Source organism: Acipenser ruthenus, chromosome 23 (genome assembly GCF_902713425.1).
Source record: "Acipenser ruthenus chromosome 23, fAciRut3.2 maternal haplotype, whole genome shotgun sequence".
NCBI classification, from domain to species: Eukaryota; Metazoa; Chordata; class Actinopteri; order Acipenseriformes; family Acipenseridae; genus Acipenser; species Acipenser ruthenus.
The window spans coordinates 15,704,977-15,725,589 of NC_081211.1; the positions used below are offsets into that span (position 1 = coordinate 15,704,977).

A 20,613-nucleotide genomic window follows, 5' to 3' on the forward strand; every position below is an offset into this window, starting at 1 on the left:
CTTCGTTATCCAACCCTGGTTCTGGTTATCTCTTACACTCTCGCTCACACACACACACACACACACACACAGACATGTTGGCTTTGGTTCTGCAGCAGCCCTGAGGTGAATAAATTGAACCTTTCTATACCTGGCACACCTCTCAATGTGATTTTCATATTTCTTAACCAAATGTCATATGTTGATTTGCGCACAGATTACATGTGTGTGTTAGTATTTGTTTTGTAGTTTTAAATATGTAAACAGAAAAACAATTCTACAGTACAGGGAGCAGTGTGAGTTAGTGCCTCAGGTGTGAAATCTCCACTTCGATTCAGATTGTTTAGGGATCTGGAGCAGAAGATTCACTCCTAGGTGCTTTGTTCCCAGTGCCTAATGTTAAGGTATAATAATCAACATGCAGATTTTTCAAAATCCACTGTTGAGATGCCTAGACCGTGCTCTTCCCTGGTAATATCGTAAGAACTCCTTGTATTTGAATTTATTAAGAATGGCTGAAATAAACTGGGGCATCGTGACAGGATGGCTGAGCAGTGACGTTCCCAGACCGTACAGCTGACAGAGAGACACACAGGCAGGTACTATGGGTGAAAGTGTTTCTATTCCAAATCAAAAGGTTGTACAAAGAAACACTGCTCACAGAGTAAAATAAAAGGTTGAAACAAAACAACTCCCGAACACCTAATCCAAACAGATGCCGCGCTGGTCTGCCCAGCACGAGTAGCAATTGCTTGCTTGCTTGCTTTCTTTCTTAATTTTTGTTTTTGTTTCTCTCTGGCGCTCACACACACATTACTCCTCGAACACCCACACCAAACATGTTTATATAAATGTGGCCATCTCCGAATTAACACCCAATTAATCAATTCGGAGACAGCCACACTCTGCGCGGGTTTAGTGGGATGAGCTTTAACCCCATCCATGCTGCCAAACAATAACAAACATAAACATCACGTTTTTAAATACACAAAATACCTTTTAAATACAACACAATCTAATATGAAATACTGTACTGCTATTGTAGACTTTTGAGATACCATTTTGTAGTTTCTGCATTCTAATATTCTACCAGGTGTTGCAAAACTTTTGGTCATATATGTAAATTATATTCAAGTACATAGCCTACGATGTGGTACTGACAACTACTGTACTACGTAGTGCATACCGCTCCTGTGTGTCCGGGTGCAGACTAGTGGTACCGCAGCATGAAAATACCCAGCAGTGCTGCGCCACGCCTGTCTGTCTCTGGCTTTAGGCCTCTACATTCGCGTTGGACAAGCCAAATCAGAAGTGGGCCTACTGTATTCAAGTTTCCTTTATTAAAAATAAATTAAGACAATACGTTGTTTTGTTTTAAATCTATTAAATCTACCGATATTACCTTTTTGTTTCAAAGCATGTTGTGTTTGGATTATATGGCAATATTATATAAAAAAAGAAGCTGAATTTAGTACAATAGTTAAATTAGTCAGGATTTGTGAGATTAAGTCAAATGTTTTGCTTTGGACATAATGTTAACAGTAATGTACAACCGTAGTTCAGATAGAAATGATTTCTGTTAAAATTATTTTTTATTTATTTTTTATTATTACAATGTTAAAGGGCATCTGATGCGGACGCACGCATATACTATTCAGTTGTTTGTCTTTGTATTTTTTTTATAAATCGGAAGTGTTCTAATTTGAATGTAAGTTGTGCCTTTGTGTTTAACTATTATGCACAACAGTGTTTTTAGTATTGGATCTTCTGTTTTAAAAAAAAAAAAAAAAAAAAAAGGCTTTGCAGCAGCCCTGAGATGAATAAACCTGCTGATTTAGATTCCACACCTGGTAATCACACACAGCAGACAGGCTCTCCCAGGAGCGTCAGGTACTTCATTATTTATTTACAATCTTTGCACAAGTGTGTAATATATATATATATATATATATATTATACACACACACACACACACACAGTGTTTGCTCCAGGACTTACAGACTGAGGGTCAATGTGGCCAGCCTCTCAAAATTTTAAGGGGACATTTTCTTCAGTGAGGGGGTCAATATGTTTGATTCAGAACCAACCACCATTTCTTATTTTTGTTTGTTTTTAAATATGCCAGCAGAGTTTACTGACCTTTTGTTTCTGAATAAAAAATAAAACTGTAAAGCTGTAGATACAACCAAGGTGTCTCTACAATACTCACTGTCACTTTTGGGGAAAATATTGGGAATGTGTCACAGTTACGCTGATGTATCACTGAGTAAAGGATATTAATTATACCACATCCCATTAGAACAGGGGTTTTCAATCTTTAAGCTGCATAACTCTTTCCAAAAAAATGTAGTCCACTGAGAGAGTCATAAAATGAAAATAGAAAAAAAGGTTTGTACAATAACATGATACAACAAAACGCACAAGCCTTGGCGTGTGTGATGGATACAATTATAAAAGTTACAGTATTATAAAAGAAAAAATATATATTGTATTTACTTTTAGCTAAAAATAGTCCCTCAGACAGGTTTCTAGTTTTTGGAAACATCATCATTTTATTGTAAATATTAATTGATTAAAATCAACGAAGCCTCCGTGCTCGCCTCAATCACTCAGAAATGACATAGGACTATTCCATGATAGCAAATGGCAATCATGTATTTTTATTGATAATAAAATTGCAGAAAAGGCAAAGAAAAGTTCACTGTCCATGCATCTCTACAGCTGACCTCCATTACGAAAACATATTATTGGCATTTTTAAATCCTTGGTGATTAAAATGTATAGTACTGATACTAATTAAAAAAAAATAATAATAAAACGCTTGCCTAGTATGTGATGGATGTCCCTGCTTGTTATCACACAACTCCCTGATGATGCAGAGAAATTGGAGAGAGCTTCAGTCGCAAGACATTTTTGGCGTTTTTAATCTCTAACGGTATTTCGTCTTGATCGCCTTTTGCTAGTAATGTTCTAGTATTGAGCCAACAATCCATATTTTTTTCACTGGATTGAAAGCTAAAAACTCAACTCTCACACCAGACGTAACGCATGGCAATACTAGACCGCATGGCAATACTTTGGTTTCTGATTGGCCATACATTCTGTATTTTGAAATGTATTACTTAAGTTACAATAAACTTTAATCGGGTCATTGAAAAAAATAAATATCTATTTGCAGGCATGAACTCACACAGGAAATAAAATGGAGTTAAAGACTAGGCTTTTAGTTTTTTAAAATATGTAATTTTTTTCCCCAGACAGACCAACTGTTTATATGACATTTAAACAGGGCTTATTTAAAATGTACATATTTAATATGTAAATTAGTCGTGTGTGCACTGAACGCTCTGTCACAGCTCATCAGTCTGGTGTTAGCAACTAAACGTTGATTACATGATAAGTTTGCAATAGATTGGCAAGTGGTACTAAATAAAATTAATTGTCTGCCACTTCAGAATTTCTCACGTACCCCCCGTTTGATAGTAGTCGTATTTAAATGCCATTGTCCTGACTGGTAAATTCTTACCTTCCAGCTTCCCCTTTATTTTGACAATTTTTTCATTCTTGGCCCCCAAGTAAATATTTTGCACAGTTTTCAAAGCAAGTTTTGCTTTATTTTTACAACATGCGTTGATGTTGATATGATAAACGCGTATACCTGCTTCAGGTACTGTGTTTAATTTTTTTCAAGGTTAAACGATGGCCCGTGTTACACAGAACACTAAAAAAAAAATGTCAACTATACAATATATTTTGTTGGTTTTGTGGATTTGCTATATATTTTTTTAACTTTGTTTAATACTGCACATGATGATAGAATTTTGAAAATGCTACTTACCAAAACTGTGACTGCACTTGAACTGTATTACATAATAATTTCCTTTATTCCGATTCCAGTGGGGTTTTTCTCAGTGCAAGATGTATTATATACAGTGCTGTATAAAATCACATACACTGTGTGTGTGTGTGTATGTGTGTATATATGTATATATATATGTATATATATGTATATATATTACACACACACACTACCGGTCAAAAGTTTTAGAACACCCCCGTTTTTTCCAGTTTTTATTGAAATTTAAGCAGTTCAAGTCCAGTGAATAACCTGAAATGGTACAAAGGTAAACGGTAAACTGCCAGAGGTTAAAAAAAAAAGTTTAGGTTACCAAAAACTGAAAAATAATGTACATTTTCAGAGTTATACAAAAAGGCCTTTTTCAGGGAACAAGTAATGGGTTAACAACTTACAGCTGTTCTGCAGCAATGGAAGTAAATTAAGCCTTGAAAGTTGATGCTAACAATTCCTACAGGTGTCCCAACTTTTGTTGATTACTTACAAACTGTATAAAAGCAGTGTTGGAACAGACTGTGTTACTACACCCTCTTAAGCATTATTTGGACAGTATTATACTGCAGGAAGTAGTATATTGCTTTCATAATGGCGAGAAAAAGGCAATTAACAAAGGAAGACAGACCATTATAACCCTTTAAAAGTGTAGGTCTTTCCTTTAGAGAAATTGCAAAGAAAGCCAAGGTGTCAGTGAGTACAGTTTCCTACACCATCAAAAGGCACTTGGAAACTGAAGGAAACTCTGACAGGAAGAGGTCTGGCAGACCAAAAGCCACAACAGAATCAGAAGACAAGTTTCTGAGAGTCAACAGCTTGCGTGATAGGCGGCTCACAGGACAACAGCTTCAAGCACAGCTTAACACTGGTCGAAGTAAGCAAGTCTCAGTTTCAACTGTGAAGAGAAGACTTCGAGCTGCAGGTTTGACAGGTCGAGTGGCAGTAAGAAAGCCATTGCTAAGATGGCAAAAATAAGAAAAAGAGGCTTGCCTGGGCCATGAAGCACCGCCAGTGGACTACTGAAGACTGGAAGAAAGTCTTATGGACCGATGAATCAAAATTTGAAATCTTCGGTTCATCACGCAGGGTTTTTGTACGCCGTTGAGTAGGTGAAAGGATGGTTCCTCGGTGTGTGACACCAACTGTCAAACATGGAGGAGGAAGCGTGATGGTCTGGGGCTCTTTTGCTGGATCCAGAGTCGGCAACTTGCACAGAGTGAGTGGCACCCTGAACTAAAACTGCTACCACAGCATTTTGCAGCGGCATGCAATACCCTCTGGTATACGCCTAGTTGGTCAGGGGTTCATCCTACAGCAACATAATGACCCAAAACATACCTCCAGGCTATGTCAGAACTACCTTAGAAGAAAAGAACAAGACGGTAGGCTTCAAATCATGGAATGGCCAGCATAGTCTCCAGACTTAAACCTCATCAAGCTGGTTTGGGATGAACTGGACAGAAGGGTGAAAGCAAAGCAACCTACAAGTGCAACACATTTGTGGAAACTTCTGCAACAGTGTTGGGAAGAACTTTCCGAACAATATTTGATTTCCATTGTAGAAAGAATGCCACGAGTGTGTTCGGCTGTTATATCTGCAAAAGGTGGCTACTTTGAGTCAAAAATTTAGATTAAATTTTGTTAAACAAAACGATTCCATGATTTCTTTTTTATCTCCAATTGTTTATTTGTTCTATGCTTTAATTTCAGAGTACATTGAGACATTAAACGGCGTAAATTTCAATAAAAACTGGAAAAATTGAGGTGTTCTAAAACTTTTGACCGGTAGTGTGTGTGTGTGTGTATGTATGTATGTATGTATGTATGTATGTATATATATATATATGTGTGTGTATATATATATATATATATATATATATATATATATATATGTGTATATATATATATATATAGTGTATGTATGTATGTTCGTTGCCCCTTTAAAAGCAGGACCCAGGACACAAGAAATTGATTTTTAAGCGCTTACGCGCTAATTTTAATACACACAACAATAAATAAACAAAACGATACAAAACACCTAGCTCCGTTTTGAGCACTAACTAAACATTTTATGCAGGTCCTTGACTAGCTCGCAGGACGGCTAAGCTGTTTACCTGTCATAAAAACACTGAAACCACACACGTTTTAATTCAGTACTTTGACTGCTCGGAAGCAGAGCGCACCTTCTGCCTCCTTCTACTTGGCAGCCCTGTGCAGACAAGCTGCACGTCTCAAATACCCCGCGCCTGGCATTAATTTACAATATATATCAGGTGCGGGTGATAATTAAACAATAAACAAATTACCAAAATAATAAAACAATTAAACAAAATGTGCATACGCACATGTTTTCTTCAGGGAGGATACTTACCCCCTCCCTGATGTGTTACACAATATATATATATATGTATATATATATATATGTATATATATATATATATAATATATAAAATTACAAATTTCACATATTTTATAACGTTACCGTAGCTACTTTTTTTTTTTTTTTTTTTTTTTTTAATAGTCAATGATGTGGTTTTCGTTTCGCAAATCTACTGCACACAGTATTTTTAGGCACAAATATAATAGTCTGCATTTCAAAAGTCACTGCCGAAGCTGGTTATTTATTCTTCCAGAGGTAATGGTGGGGTTTAACAGGGATACTATTTGCTACGGACCATGTTGTTAACAAGCCTGATGTTGTCGTCCAGGCTTTACTGTGAAACTGACTGTAACCAGGGAGGGTGTGTGATCGCATTCTGCTGGACTGGAGAATAAAAACACTGGAGTTTAATTATGAAAACGCAAGTGTAAAGAAACAAGTAAAGATTAGCCTGTCATCAGACATGTCATGGTAATACAAAATGCATTAATTTACTTTGTACTGGTATTGGGACTGGTCTTGGAAGGGGGACATACGGGCGCGTTAAGAGAATTTCAGTGGGACATTTTCTTATTTCAGGTGGGCATTGGCGCGGCCTAGCGCGAACACTGCACACACACAAAAAACCCTCTTCAATCAATCAGATGAAAGAATGTCTATTTTGCCCATATTTAAAAAAAAAAAAAAAACTTGTGTTTGTAGGGTCCTTCAGGTAACAGAATAAAATGTTTTTGTTTCTCTCTATGAAACACCAAGTCTACTGAATAATTAGAAACATATCTGTAGTTTGCTTATTGGAGCGGAAAAGCTGTAAAAGTGTGTTTTTTTTATAGTTCCTATAATATTCTCTAGTGTCCTAGTACCCACAAATACCATTTTGAAATCTCTACTTCTAAAAATATTCAGTGTATTGTTTTTTTATTAATTTCAAAGACAAAGGCAGTGAGCTGAAAATGTGTAAAAAATAAATAAATAAAAACACACCAAACATCAATATTTTTTAACAAAACCTTCAGGAAGTATTGTAAGGCCCCTCAGGTCAGAGTAACACATTTTTTTATTATTATTTATTATTATTATTATTATATATTTTTTTATTATTATTTTTTTTTATTAGCAGACACCCTTATCCAGGGCGACTTAGAATTTATACATGTAGGCCTATCTCTTTGAAAACACCGCTAAGCGGAATACATAATACAAATACTTAGTTTTAAAAAATAATACTATATATAATTAAGCTGTTAAGTTTCTGAAGTGTTTTATAATGTTCTCCAGAGTGTTCTGACAAAAGGACACCAATTCCAAGATGCTACTGTAAAAAAAAAAAAAAAACTCTAATGTGTGTATATATATATATATATATATATATATATATATATATATATATATATATATATATATATAAAATGGTCCTGGGGGAGCATCCCACTGAAAAATGCTTGGTCCTTAAAGGGCTCATCTCTGCTAAAGGATCTTGAATGTTATCATTTAATCACTGTTCCAAGTCAATCTGCCAGAAAATATATAAATACAGTATTTTACCTTTTTTCTGTTTGAAAGAAAATCTCTTTATTCGTACTCCCTATGAATGTTGCCTGTCAATGTAGATTAATTTTATTAGTATAGCAAATAAAATACAAATCAAGAGTACTGTTTGCTGTAAACGGCAATACGGTAACCACACTAGCAACTAGTCTCCGGTTTGAATGATGATGAGTTGAGATCAAAACAACTGGCTGTAGTGCGATTACTTTCAGGAACGTTATTTCAGCATATCGCAATAACATCAAGGGACTTTGCTCTCTAACAAAGCCAGGAAGGAGGTTTTGAATAAACTTTAAACACACTGTGAGCATGTCACTGAACAAACAGCGCAAGCAGCATTAGCACATGTAGACCAAGAGATATTTTTAGTTACTAAACTTTAGAACTGAAACTTCCATAAAATACACTCCAATCCGAATAAAAAAATTAGAAGTTAGCAGTGCCTTTATTCTTTTACATGTCTTATAAACAGTTCACAGACCATGTTTGCTTTGGTGTACCAGGTTCCTGAACTGAAGAACAGCTCTATGTGTGTACAAGGGTTTTTGTTAGCATTGAGGTATTATTAAGGCTATTGGAAATGGCCAGGACATGACATTGTCCACTGATGGGACAATGAAGCCAGAAGCTACCAGACCACAGGTGGAATTCTGAGCAAACCACATTACTCGTGAATAATGAGGAAAATGTTTATATTTGTAGCAACAAAAGACTAGTGCTGCATATAATCAAGGAAAAAACTAACGGAAGCACTGCACTTTTTATTTTTTTTTTATCCATTTTCTAATAGCATTAGAACCCTTGAAGAGGGCTTTACTGTCTGGTAAGGCCCTTCTCGTTCTGTTAAATGGCCTTGCATTCGGCTCAGGACATTTAACGGCACAGGGCGGGTCTTACCATATGTTAAAGCCCTCTCTTTTGGGTTCAATTGCTTATTTAAAATAATTAGTGTCAATAACTAGTTCAGTGTAAAGCCCTTGAGTTGAGGAAACGTTGTTGAAAGTGCTTGAGAGTGCTAGGCATGCAGCCCGTGGTATTTACCTGCACTTCAGCTGAGGGGAACCAAAATAAACCAGTACATACAGTTTCTGTGGACTCTTGTGTGTGCGTGAGTTTTGTTCTCTTTCTAGCCTCCATCTTAGGTAAAACTAAAAGAAAGTGTGTCAAGTAGACAAGCGTTTCGGCTAGTGCCTTCATCAGCACGTTATCATCTGCCATCCTTCAAATGAGACGTAAAACCCAGGTCCTTTTGCAAGTGACTCTGCAGCAGCAGTTGTGATGCATAGTTAATTCATTGATGGTGGTGGTGGTGGTGGTGGTGATGATTATCATCTGCTCCATTCAGCTGTCCAGTATCAAGCCTACTTTTGTCTGCAGTAGCCTTTCCTACCCCTTGCTTTAGTGAAATGTAAGTCACTGGGAAGTGTCCCTCAACCTGAATCTTAATGTGATGGATAGGACAGTGCAGGACTGTTTCAGAAATGAGGGGCTGTGTTGTGTCGTAATAGCATTTCCATTGGGCCAATCACATTGTCAGGATCTGTTTTTGTGGAACTAATTCATCATTTGGAAAAGAGTTTGTGAAATGTTTGTATGTGGTATTGTTCCTGTTAATTTTATAAGAACTGCTATGAAAAACTCATCCTTTTGAAATGGGAGTGGCTCACTGTTGCCTCCTTCTTCTCTTGCAGGAAGCATTATCCGATCCTGATGAATTACGAGAACCCTCCACCGTACTCCGGGCCTGGTCCCTCAGCTCCTGGGTACCCCCCGTACACACAGCAGCCTAACCCAGCATACCCCGGCCCCAACCCTGCCTACCCGGGCCCAGGGGTCAACCAGGCTTACCCCAACTACCCCCCGGGCTCCGGGGGCCCCTACCAGGGCCCCTATCCTGGCCCCGGCGGCCCCTACGCTGTCCCTGGACAGCCTGGCTACCCGGGATACCCACAGTACGCCCCGCAACCTGGACAGGTGTATGGAGATGCTCCAAAGAACACAGGTCAGTCCACAGTACTTTGCACTCTTTCTTGATATTGCCTTCAGCCGATAAGCAGCTCGGTTTGAATATTGCTTTGGCTATTTTTAACAAAGGGCCGGTAAGCATTGTGTTTATGAAGCTTGCTTTGTTTTAATTCAAATGCATTTAAAAGCTACAACAACAACACCCTGCAAATATCTGCAAGTGTGCACTCCATCATATAAACACATTGCACAAAAAGAAGATTTCTCGACTGGTGTATTGAAACGTCACTGCTACACGCAGCTGACTGGCACACGCACACAGCTCTTACTCTCGTAGCCTAATTTTAATATATTTTATTTATTTATTTATTTATTTATTTATTTATTTATTTATTTATTTATTAATTAAGGCGGTTAATTGATCAGGGCGGTTATGTGACGGTCAGATATGCGACTTTCCATTGACTAGATGTATAATTCTTTGCTTAGATCATTATTTGATAGACTAATGCAAGGGTATGGAATTCATATCACCAGACACCCGAGACAACAAGATTTGCCTTTTTTATGTTTTATTTATTTTTTCTAGTATTGTTCTGTTGCTAGAAAAAACGCGGCAGTAGATTTCTGAGAACCACACAAGTTTCTCAGAACTCGGAAGTCTAGCACGTACACACACACACACACATACACACACACACACAAACAAAAAAACCTCAAACCAAAACTATATACTCACATATACACGTCCGTTTAATTCACAAACCCTCAGTCACACACACAGTAACAAACTTAAATTAATGCAACAATATAATTACTAATTTACATTGCTTTTGTCTACAGTAGAACCCAAGAAAATTGACCCAAGGACAGACTATTGTTACCGACAGGGTGCTAGAGTTGCACACTGGAGGGGAATTTAATTTTCCACATATTTAATATATGAATCGGTCAAGACAATAAGTGAGCTAAGGTTGGATAGTAAATACGCCGTTATATATTTTGTTTAAATATAGCTCAGACAGCATAAGTAAATGAAATAAATAACAGAAAATGTTTTTTAAAGTTCATACCGCATAGTTAGGAAAGTTTTTCTCCGTCTAGTTTGCTGACTGCTGCATAATCCAGTTTATATCCCGACCGTCTCATTTGTTTCTGTCGAGTTGAATTTCAGAAAGCAGTGACATTTTAATCACTATTTTAGTGTTTGGAGCATCTTTCTTTTGTAGTATGTTTTGTAATTAATTTTCTGTTAACTCACAGAATCGCATATTGAGCAGTTTTTTCACATTTCCCCATTTTCTCTTGTGAGGAGTGAAGATGAAAGGCGTTCTTTTGAAAAGGGGTGGGACTGACAGTGATGTGAACCAATCACATGACAGATGGAGACTATTGCGCGGTGGTGTAAGGATGTCAGGGCAGTAGTTCAATATATTTTTGCTCCTATGATGAGATTTTAACCAATCACAGGCCAGAATTTCCAACCACTGATTGTTATATATACATTTAAAAAATAGAGCTGTCAGTTGACGTCTGCGATTAACACGTACTTTTTTTTAGATATATTTTTTTACTGTGCATTAATCGCCCTCTGTTATGACCCTCTCAGCACACCGCAATTCATTCCCTGTAGCACTATTTTAATGTACTTGAGTGCATGCAGCACAATAAGAGCAGTCGTCATTTGAATAGAAAGTTAGTCACAGAACTGCATTATGGAGCAAAGCACTAAAAGTGAAGGACTTATGAATGGGAAGTGTATGTATGAATTTATTTATTTATTTTACTTTGACAGTTCATTAGATAGAAAGACTCTTCTTGTATCTGTTTGTTCCAGTATCACAAAATGTATCAAGTCTGCTGTACAACCTGTGTGCTGTAAACATGCCTTCATATCTCAAAATACACTTTCTCTCTTTATTCTGCTACAGGCAGCAACAACAGGGCTGGAATCCACAACGATTTCTTACGTTTTTCTTGACATGGATATTCTTCTATTCATGAAGGGTGATAATAGAATTCTTAGCTACGAAATTCTTAAGAAATTCTTAAGCCGTTACCAGGGAATTTCATAACCCATTACCAAGGAAGCTTTACCATTACCAAGGAAGCTAAACTAGCTAATAACACTCAATATATATTTTTAAAAAGCCCACTGTACTAAGTAAGCCCAAGGCACCGTTGACAAAAAGGGCCGTATTTTGGTGCATGAAAAAGCATTTTAAAACATATTTTGAGATGGTTTTTATGTTAAGCTTTACTAACTAATTTATTGTATTTGGAGAACTTTTTTATTATTATTATTGCAGATATTTAGCAGGTGTGTGTGTGTGTGTATATATATATGTGTGTGTGTATATATATATATATATATATATATATATATATATAATTACAGCTCTGGAAAAAATTGAGACCACTGCAAAATTATCAGTTTCTCTGGTTTTACTATTTATAGGTATGTGTTTGGGTAAAATGAACATTTTTGTTTTATTCTATAAACTACTGACAACATTTCTCCCAAATTCCAAATAAAAATATTGTCATTTAGAGCATTTATTTGCAGAAAATGACAACTGGTCAAAATAACAAAAAAGATGCAGTGTTGTCAGACCTCAAATAATGCAAAGAAAATAAGTTCATATTCATTTTTAAACAACACAATACTAATGTTTTAACTTAGGAAGAGTTCAGAAATCAATATTTGGTGGAATAACCCTGATTTTCAAGCACAGCTTTCATGTGTCTTGGCATGCTCTCCACCAATCTTTCACATTGATGTTGGGTGACTTTATGCCACTCCTGGCGCAAAAATTCAAGCAGCTCGGCTTTGTTTGATGGCTTGTGACCATCCATCTTCCTCTTGATCACATTCCAGAGGTGTTCAATGGGGTTCAGGTCTGGAGATTGGGCTGGCCATGACAGGGTCTTGATCTGGTGGTCCTCCATCCACACCTTGATTGACCTGGCTGTTGGCATGGAGCATTGTCCTGCTGGAAAAACCAATCCTCAGAGTTGGGGGACATTGTCAGAGCAGAAGGAAGCAAGTTTTCTTCCAGGACAACCTTGTACTTGGCTTGATTCATGCGTCCTTCACAAAGACAAATCTGCCCGATTCCAGCCTTGCTGAAGCACCCCCAGATGAGTCCAATTTTCAGCTTTGCCCAACACCTGGTCGTCTAATGGTTAGACTGAGACCTGGAGAGGCCTACAAGCCACAGTGTCTCGCACCCACTGTGAAATGTGGTGGAGGATCGGTGATGATCTGGGGGTGCTTCAGCAAGGCTGGAATCGGGCAGCTTTGGCATGAATCAAGCCAAGTACAAGGTTGTCCTTATATATAAAAATAAAAAAATATAAAATTACAGTGCCTATAGTAACTATTCACCCCCCCTTGGACATTTTCACAGTTTGTTGTGTTACAACCTGAAATCTTGATGCATTTAAATGGGATTTTTTCCTTTGATTGTACACAACCTACTCAACACTTTGAAGAGGCAAGAGAATTTTTATTGTGAAACAACAGTTAATGAAAAATAAAAAAACTGAAATGTCTTGGTTAGATAAGTTCCCCCCCCCCCCCCCCCCCCCCGAGTCAATACTTGGTATAACCACCTTTGGCAGCAATTACAGCTGTGAGTCTTTTGGGGTAAGTCTCTACCAGGTTTGCACATCTGGATTGTGCAATATTTGCCCATTCTTCTTGGCAAAATTGTTCAAGCTCTGTCAAGTTGGATGGGGGTCATTGGTGGAAAAGCAATCTTCATGTCTTGCCATAGATTCTCAATCGGATTCAAGTCTGGGCTTTGACTGGGCCACTCTAGGACATTTACTTTTTTCTTGTTTTTAAGCCACTCCAGAGTCGCTTTGGCTGTGTGCTTCGGGTCATTGTCCTGCTGAAAGGTGAATCTCCGTCCCAGTCTTAGGTCTTTTGCAGACTGAAGCAGGTTTTCCTCATGGATTTCCCCTTATTTCGCTCCATCCATTTTGCCCTCGACCCGGACAAGCTTCCCAGTCCCTGCCGATGAAAAGCATCCCCATAGCATGATGCTGCCACCACCATGCTTCACAGTAGGGATGGTGTTACCTGGGTGATGTGCTGTGTTGGGTTTGCGCCAGACATAACGCTTTGCATTTCGGCCAAATAGTTCAATTTTTGTTTCATCGGACCACAGAATCTTTTTCCACATCTTTTCAGAGTTTCCCACGTGCCTTTTTGCAAATTCCAAAAGGGATTTTACATGGGCTTTTTTTAGAAATGGCTTCCTTTTGCCACTCTTCGATACAGACCAGATTTGTGGAGTACCTCAGCTATTGTTGACACATGGACAGTTTCTTCCATCTCAGCCATGGAATGCTGTAGGTCTTTCAGAGTTGTCATTGGCCTCTTGCTGGCTTCGCTGACCAATGCCCTTCTTACCCGGCTGCTCAGTTTGGGAGGACGGCCTGCTCTAAGCAGATTCTGGGTGGTGCCGTATACCTTCCACTTCTAAATGCCTTTCAATGCCTTTGAAATCTTTTTCTACCCCTCCCCTGATCTGTGCCTTTCCACAAATTTATCCCGGAGTTGTTTTGAAAGCTCCTTGGTCTTCATGGTAGTATCTTTGCTTTGAATGCACTACCCAACTGTGGGACCTTACAGAGACAGGTGTATTTAATCTGAAATCATGTGAACCACTTTTATTGCACACAGATGGACTCCATTTAACTTATTGTGTGAATTCTGAAGGCAGTTGGTTGCACCTGAGCTTATTTAGGAGTGTCATGGCAAAGGGGGTGAGTACATATCTAATTAAGACTTATCAGGTTTTTATTTAATTGATTTGTTTTTTCACCCCCCCCCCCCTCATTTTTTTCACACATTGAAAGTGTTGAGTAGGTTGTGTAAATCAAAGGAAAAAAAATCCCATTTAAATGCGTAACATAACAGAGAATTAATAGAATGATATTCCACATTTTTCTGGAAAACACATTATTTTTACATTTATACTGGAGCAATATATAAAACTTATGTTCTTAAACTTAAAACATGGACCGCAAATACGCATATAAATGGAGTGCAAGTATCTGATGCATTGGGGAGAGTGCATTTGACCTATTTGTATGATGAGCAAGGTCATTGTGAAGTAATTTCTCTAAATAAATGAAGCCATCCCGAGTAAAACGATATATTTGATGTAATTCATGACTTTAGAGCTATTCTAGGGGATTCTCTTGATATATTTAAATGCCTTTTCATTTATGTCTTGAACAACAAACGCAGCCATAATACGCAGCTACTAATGATAGAATGAGCTGCGAATTTTCTTAAGTCACCTCGAGTTCTTGTTTAAGTTTTCTTATATTTAAGAAAATATTATGTTTAAGAATCATCGTGAATTGCACTTAAGAAAAATTATGCGCTTAGAAAATTCTTAAGTTTCCATGGTTTTTTTCTTAAGTTGCTTAAGTTGTGGATTCTAGCCCAGAACAACAAAGAAATGGGTTTGTTTCAACAGAGTACTTTTTTTTTTTAACCCTTTGCAGTCCATTTATTAATTGCGCGTCAGGCACGCCAGGTCTAATTAATTTTCACACGCACAGTTAATTTTATACGCGCTGTTCACAGTCAAACGGGTTTAAATGGCCCTGCATATCAACAAAGCACTCACTAGGCATCTCCAGCCCAGCCCCACCATTTCGTTTGCTATCGCGTTCACCTATGTAAGAAATAAATAATAATAATAATAATAATAGTCGTACATACCGATCGATCATCTCCGGATCACTCGTTTTATCACCAAACTCCTCAATAATGTGATCCAAGTCATTATTTTATTACTATAACATCTGAAAAAAGCTCTGCAAATGTCCATGATAGTCTCTGTGCGCTGATGCAGTCACAGCCAGCTTGTTTGTTGTCTCGGCTCCTGTCGCTCCCACTCGGCAATTGAATGGTTTTCTCGGCTTTTTCCGGAGAAAAAACGACTAAACACCCGTTTATTGCGTTGCTATAATGATGTCGGACCCAGTCCGACAAAGGACCTGTGAGGAATAATTGCAATGTCGGACCCAGTCCGACAATGGACCGCAAAGGGTTAAAATTCTGGACCACTGCAAGCCTGTGAATCAAGCTAAATCGTGTCGGTGTGATACAGGGTGTCCCACTTGAAAGTAGCCCTGTAAGGTATTTCAGTTAGATGTTGGCATTCAGTCCATGTCCACGTTGGGAATGACATTCCTATATAAAGCGAGTTTGTAATAAGAAGGATGTCTGTGCTGCTCCGTCATGGGATTATTTCTATATTATTTATGTGTATGTTGTACTCCTTACTGGGCTACTCTCATTGGGACACCCTGTATAACCAATGCTGTTGCAAAGTGTTGCAAAGCTACCGACTTTTAATTGTATTTCAATTACCAAATTTATTTTAAAACATATTGTTTAAAATTGAACATATAATCGTTACTCAGCGAGTGCTATGTTTTATTTAGGTATTTTCAAGTTATAAAAAATGATGTTATACCCTTTTTGACCCTTTCCGGTCCGATGTCGGACCCTGTCCGACATCATCAAAAAGACGTAAAACAAAGGTCTCTAGTTTTTTCTCCAGAAAAAGCAGAGAAAACCATTCAATGGCCGAGGTGAGACCGATAGGAGTCGAGAGAAGCCGTGAAAAAAAAAAAAAAAAAGGGGGCGGATCTTAGCAATACACATAGCCCCGGCACCACAGAGATAACACGGACATAAACAAACAAGATGGCTGCTTCTGCATCCAGTACTCAAAGAATATCACATACATTTGCAGAGCTTTTTGATATGTTATAGTAATAAAATAATGACTTGGCTCGCATTATTGAGGAGTTTGGTGATAAAACGAGTGATCAGGAGATGATTTATCGGTATGCACGACTATGAAGAGGTATGTGAAAAATACAGGAACAAGGGGTGGGGCGGAGCTGGAGATGCAGTACTGAGTGTCCTGTTGGTATGCAGTGCCTTTTAAACCTGTTTTACTGTGATGGAAAAAAATACTTTTAAATAGCACGTCTAAAATAAACTGTGTGTGTGAAAATAAATTTGACCTGATGAGCCTGAGACGTGCTGAATAAATTGACCACTAAGGGTTAAAGGAAACTGATCAGAAAATACAGTTTAATTTGAAATGCTGTAAGGTAAGTAATAAACTGACTCCATTGCGATTTAGCAGTTGGTTCAAACAATTTAACAGCCAATGCTTGAATCCAATTAAAAATTAATGGCGAGACTTGAAGATTGTCCATCGACAATCCACAACAAACTTCTCAGAACTGGAGCAATTTTCCTGTGAAACCATCCTACTGTGCAAAGCTAGTAGAGACCTATCCAAAAAGACTCCTAGCAGTAATTGCTGCAAAAGGTGCTTCTACCAAGTACTGACTTAAGGGGCTGAATACTTGACCCAGTTTTCTGTTTTACGCAAACAAATACATATTTTTGTATTCATTTTCTAGTAAACCAGCAGGTGCAACTTTGCTGGCTGTGTAATGTGATTTTCATCTCTCGAGTGGTGCTCAATTAAGACTGACATTTAAAATAGTGACGTTTCTGTTACTCTGTGAAAGTTGCCATATTTCTGTTGGAACCAAGACTTTGTTTCAACACAACACAGCCACTCCTGTTCTGTTTTATGCAGCACGTGCTAGTGAATGAGACAGGTGTAACGTTTCCCAATCTCACACTGTTCTACGTCAACGACCTGTTTCTTTGTCCTTATTTGGGAACTTGGAAATGTCCAGAGCATTTTATATCCCATACCTCTTGTGAAGACATGTACTACTTCACATTCCTACACACAGCCATAGCCACACAATACAAAGGAGTGTTACAGAGCTCCGCATGAAACGTTTGTTAATCATGCTGGTACCTTTATGACCGATACGTCATACCAGGTTAAACCGTGTGCACCTTGCGTTGAGGTTACCTTTAGATTCTTTCCGACAGCCCCCTCCCTCGCAAAAAAATAAATAAAGCAGTGAGTGAATCGCAGTTCCCAATCATGAGCCTGTTTGTGATGTAATTATTTTATATCTGATGCAAGCTGTTTTAGAGGGACGCAGACCTCGCCGATCTTTTGTTTTTAATTGACACTAGAATGGCTTTTCAAAAGGCTTGTATTCAGTCCATTCACCCAATACATTCTGTACATTGGCGGATTAAGTTACAGCATCTAAATGAAAAGTAATTAAAGAGAACAAAGGTGATGCAGTCATTCTCTGAAACGTTCCTTTGATGCAATACTATTACAGACAGCAGCACATATCGTGCAAATAGGAATTTGAAAAGAAAATGCAGTCTGTTGAATGGATCTGCACCGTGTGTCAGTGTGTGTCGGAGTGTGTCCGTGTGTGTGTGTGTGTGTGTGTGTGTGTGTGTGTGTGTGTGTGTGTGTGTGTGTGTCGGAGGGTGTGTGTGTGTGTCGGAGGGTGTGTCAGTGTATGTGTGTTTGTGTTTGTTTGTGTGTGTGTGTGTGTCGGAGGGTGTGTCAGTGTGTGTGTGTGTTTGTGTTTGTGTGTGTGTGTGTGTGTCGGAGTTTGTGTGTGTGTGTGTGTGTGTGTGTGTATAAACCTCCACTGTAAGATCAGTTACCTCCGTTACCTCAATACCCAGTCCAGGGCTCTGAGGCCAACAGAGCGTGACCTGAATACTGCAGGTCCTGGTAATTGGGTTTCTCCAGACAAGCTCAAAGCAGATCAAAGCCAGGTAAAGGCAGATTTAGAGAAAAGTGATAGGAGAAACATAGCCGTTTGGAACGATTGCAAACACCCTGCCGCAGTAAAAGGAATCTGATTTTATACCTGGAATGGAGCAGGATTGCAGGAGCGGAGGGTCCTCGCTAAGTTAGATCACCCCAATCTACAGAAACAGTGACTGTGCTTGGAACTGACACCTGTACTTCCATGCTGTTATCATTGGCATTCTGAATTATTTACTGTATGTTTGTGATGCTAAACTCTGATTTCAGTAAATCTTTTGCTCACAGATTGTTGCGATCTCCTCATGAAAAGATCTCCTCATAGTTAAAGCATAGCAAGCAGTAATTATACATAGTGAATGCATGGTAAATCACTGATAAAACTGTAAAGCAGGGAGAGGTATGGTAAAGCATATTAAAAACAATGGCAAACCATGGTACACTGGAAAATGCATAGTATAACCATGCATTGTTACCGTGGTAAACTTCTTTCTAAGGGCCTGTTAGCACATTTGCTGTGGTCTGCAGGGTGTCCGCTGTTGTCTTCCGTTTTACGAAGACAATGCCCAGCTGATATTCATTGAAAGTGTCGCTCCTCTGTGCTGTCAGCCAGCCAGTATTGTGAGAGAGCACCTTATTCATCATCACCACACGGAAGCAAGGCTGCAAGGCACTCTCATTCCCCAGTCCCTAGCTGTAGTGTTTGCAGGAGCACGCAAGCCTAAATAATGAGATGTGAAGAGATCCTCGAGGCAAGTGCATTTTCTAGCAACATTCTGCCCGCCTCTGCTGCTGTGGGAGCCACGGAGACCCGCTGGAACCAGAGAGCTCACAGAGGGCACATGATTACCCGCTCTGCGCACCAGCAGGCAGGAAGGATCTATTACAGCAGCTTTCTAAAGACAAAAGCATCACGCAGACCTCCAGGCAAAGGAGGAGCATACCGTGTCAATATGAACAGTCTACCTGCAGCATAAAGTTTCCTTTTGGTTTTATCTTTTGTTGTAATCACAACAGATAGTATTTAAATATTTACATCATAAACCCTGGGGGTTCAAATGAAATGTATCAGCACAGTGCTCTCCAGTGTCCACTCCGGCCCTCCGCCTGCCTGCCCTGCAGTGAGGTATTACAGGAAATTGGATTGTCTGATTACACCCTGATTTAATGAGCTGTGTTTAACAAGCTCTAACACTTTGGGGAGGGGTTTCCCAGACCGGCCAGAGACGCCACTGCCAGTCCTATTGCTTCTGTTTCTCCACAGCGGCACTCAGGTTGGGTTCGATATGTATTGCTACTCGTTGTAGCAGTTTCTCTTTTTTTGGATTAAGCACTTGGTTTACCTGACTTTACTGTGCCATTGTCTTGTATGCTATCTTCAGATTTGGTTTTATTTCCTTGACGTCTAAACTTGAGGTGTAAACGTGTTTTAAACTTTAAGATATTGTGAATTTTTGTAATCATTCAGAAAAGCCATCATGAAGCCCTCCAGTAGAGTTCTGTTGCTTTTTGAGGGTGCAACATTAATGTGGATGAGACTACATCGTTATTATTCTAATAGCAGTGTGTGTGTGTACGCATTACGACCGACTATACATGAAACGGTACTTCAGTGTGGACGCTAAACTTTGAGTTGGATTAATTAATGTTTTTGAGTACGTTTCTCAAGATCAGTTATGTAGTGTGGACAGGGCCTAAAAGTAAATATCCTTAATATTGCTGGCAAAGCCAAATATGAGGCTTATTGCTGCCACCTACAGGACTGGAGTGTACCTTAATCAATGCTGTTATATTGAACAGTGTTGTTTTTTTTAAACAAGCAGATATTTTACGGTCATTGCTGCAGTGTAATAGATTACCATGAATATGCATGTCTGTGTCCCATTCTATTCTGTGCGTCCCGTGAACGCAACACAAAATGTTTTTCATTCAATGGATTTATTTTGCGTCGGACGCAAAATTTTGCGTTGACGTGACCTCTGCTCTATTTTTGACCATGGGTAGTGTTGTCATTAATTCCTGAAATATGCGAGGGGCCAATCATCCTGTAAAAAGAGCATAGTGCTTAGATTATCTTTTAAGAAAAAAGCTGATATTGCATGTTTGCAGGAAGCTCATTTTGGTTTCAAGCGATGTTGTCTGTTTTTAAAATAAACATTACAAGGTAATTGCATAAG

General features: G+C 38.6%; 1 protein-coding gene across 1 annotated transcript in view; it reads left to right on the forward strand.

The window, feature by feature from the left end:
• Positions 1-20,613, forward strand: part of LOC117413131 (cysteine-rich and transmembrane domain-containing protein 1-like) — a 44,593-nt gene that overhangs the window by 13,556 nt on the left and 10,424 nt on the right. Inside the window, exon 2 of the mRNA XM_034021887.3 lies at positions 9,449-9,759. Within this exon, the coding sequence (XP_033877778.1) occupies positions 9,468-9,759 (292 nt within the window). The 5' untranslated portion in view covers positions 9,449-9,467. The remainder of the gene's footprint in view (positions 1-9,448; positions 9,760-20,613) is intronic.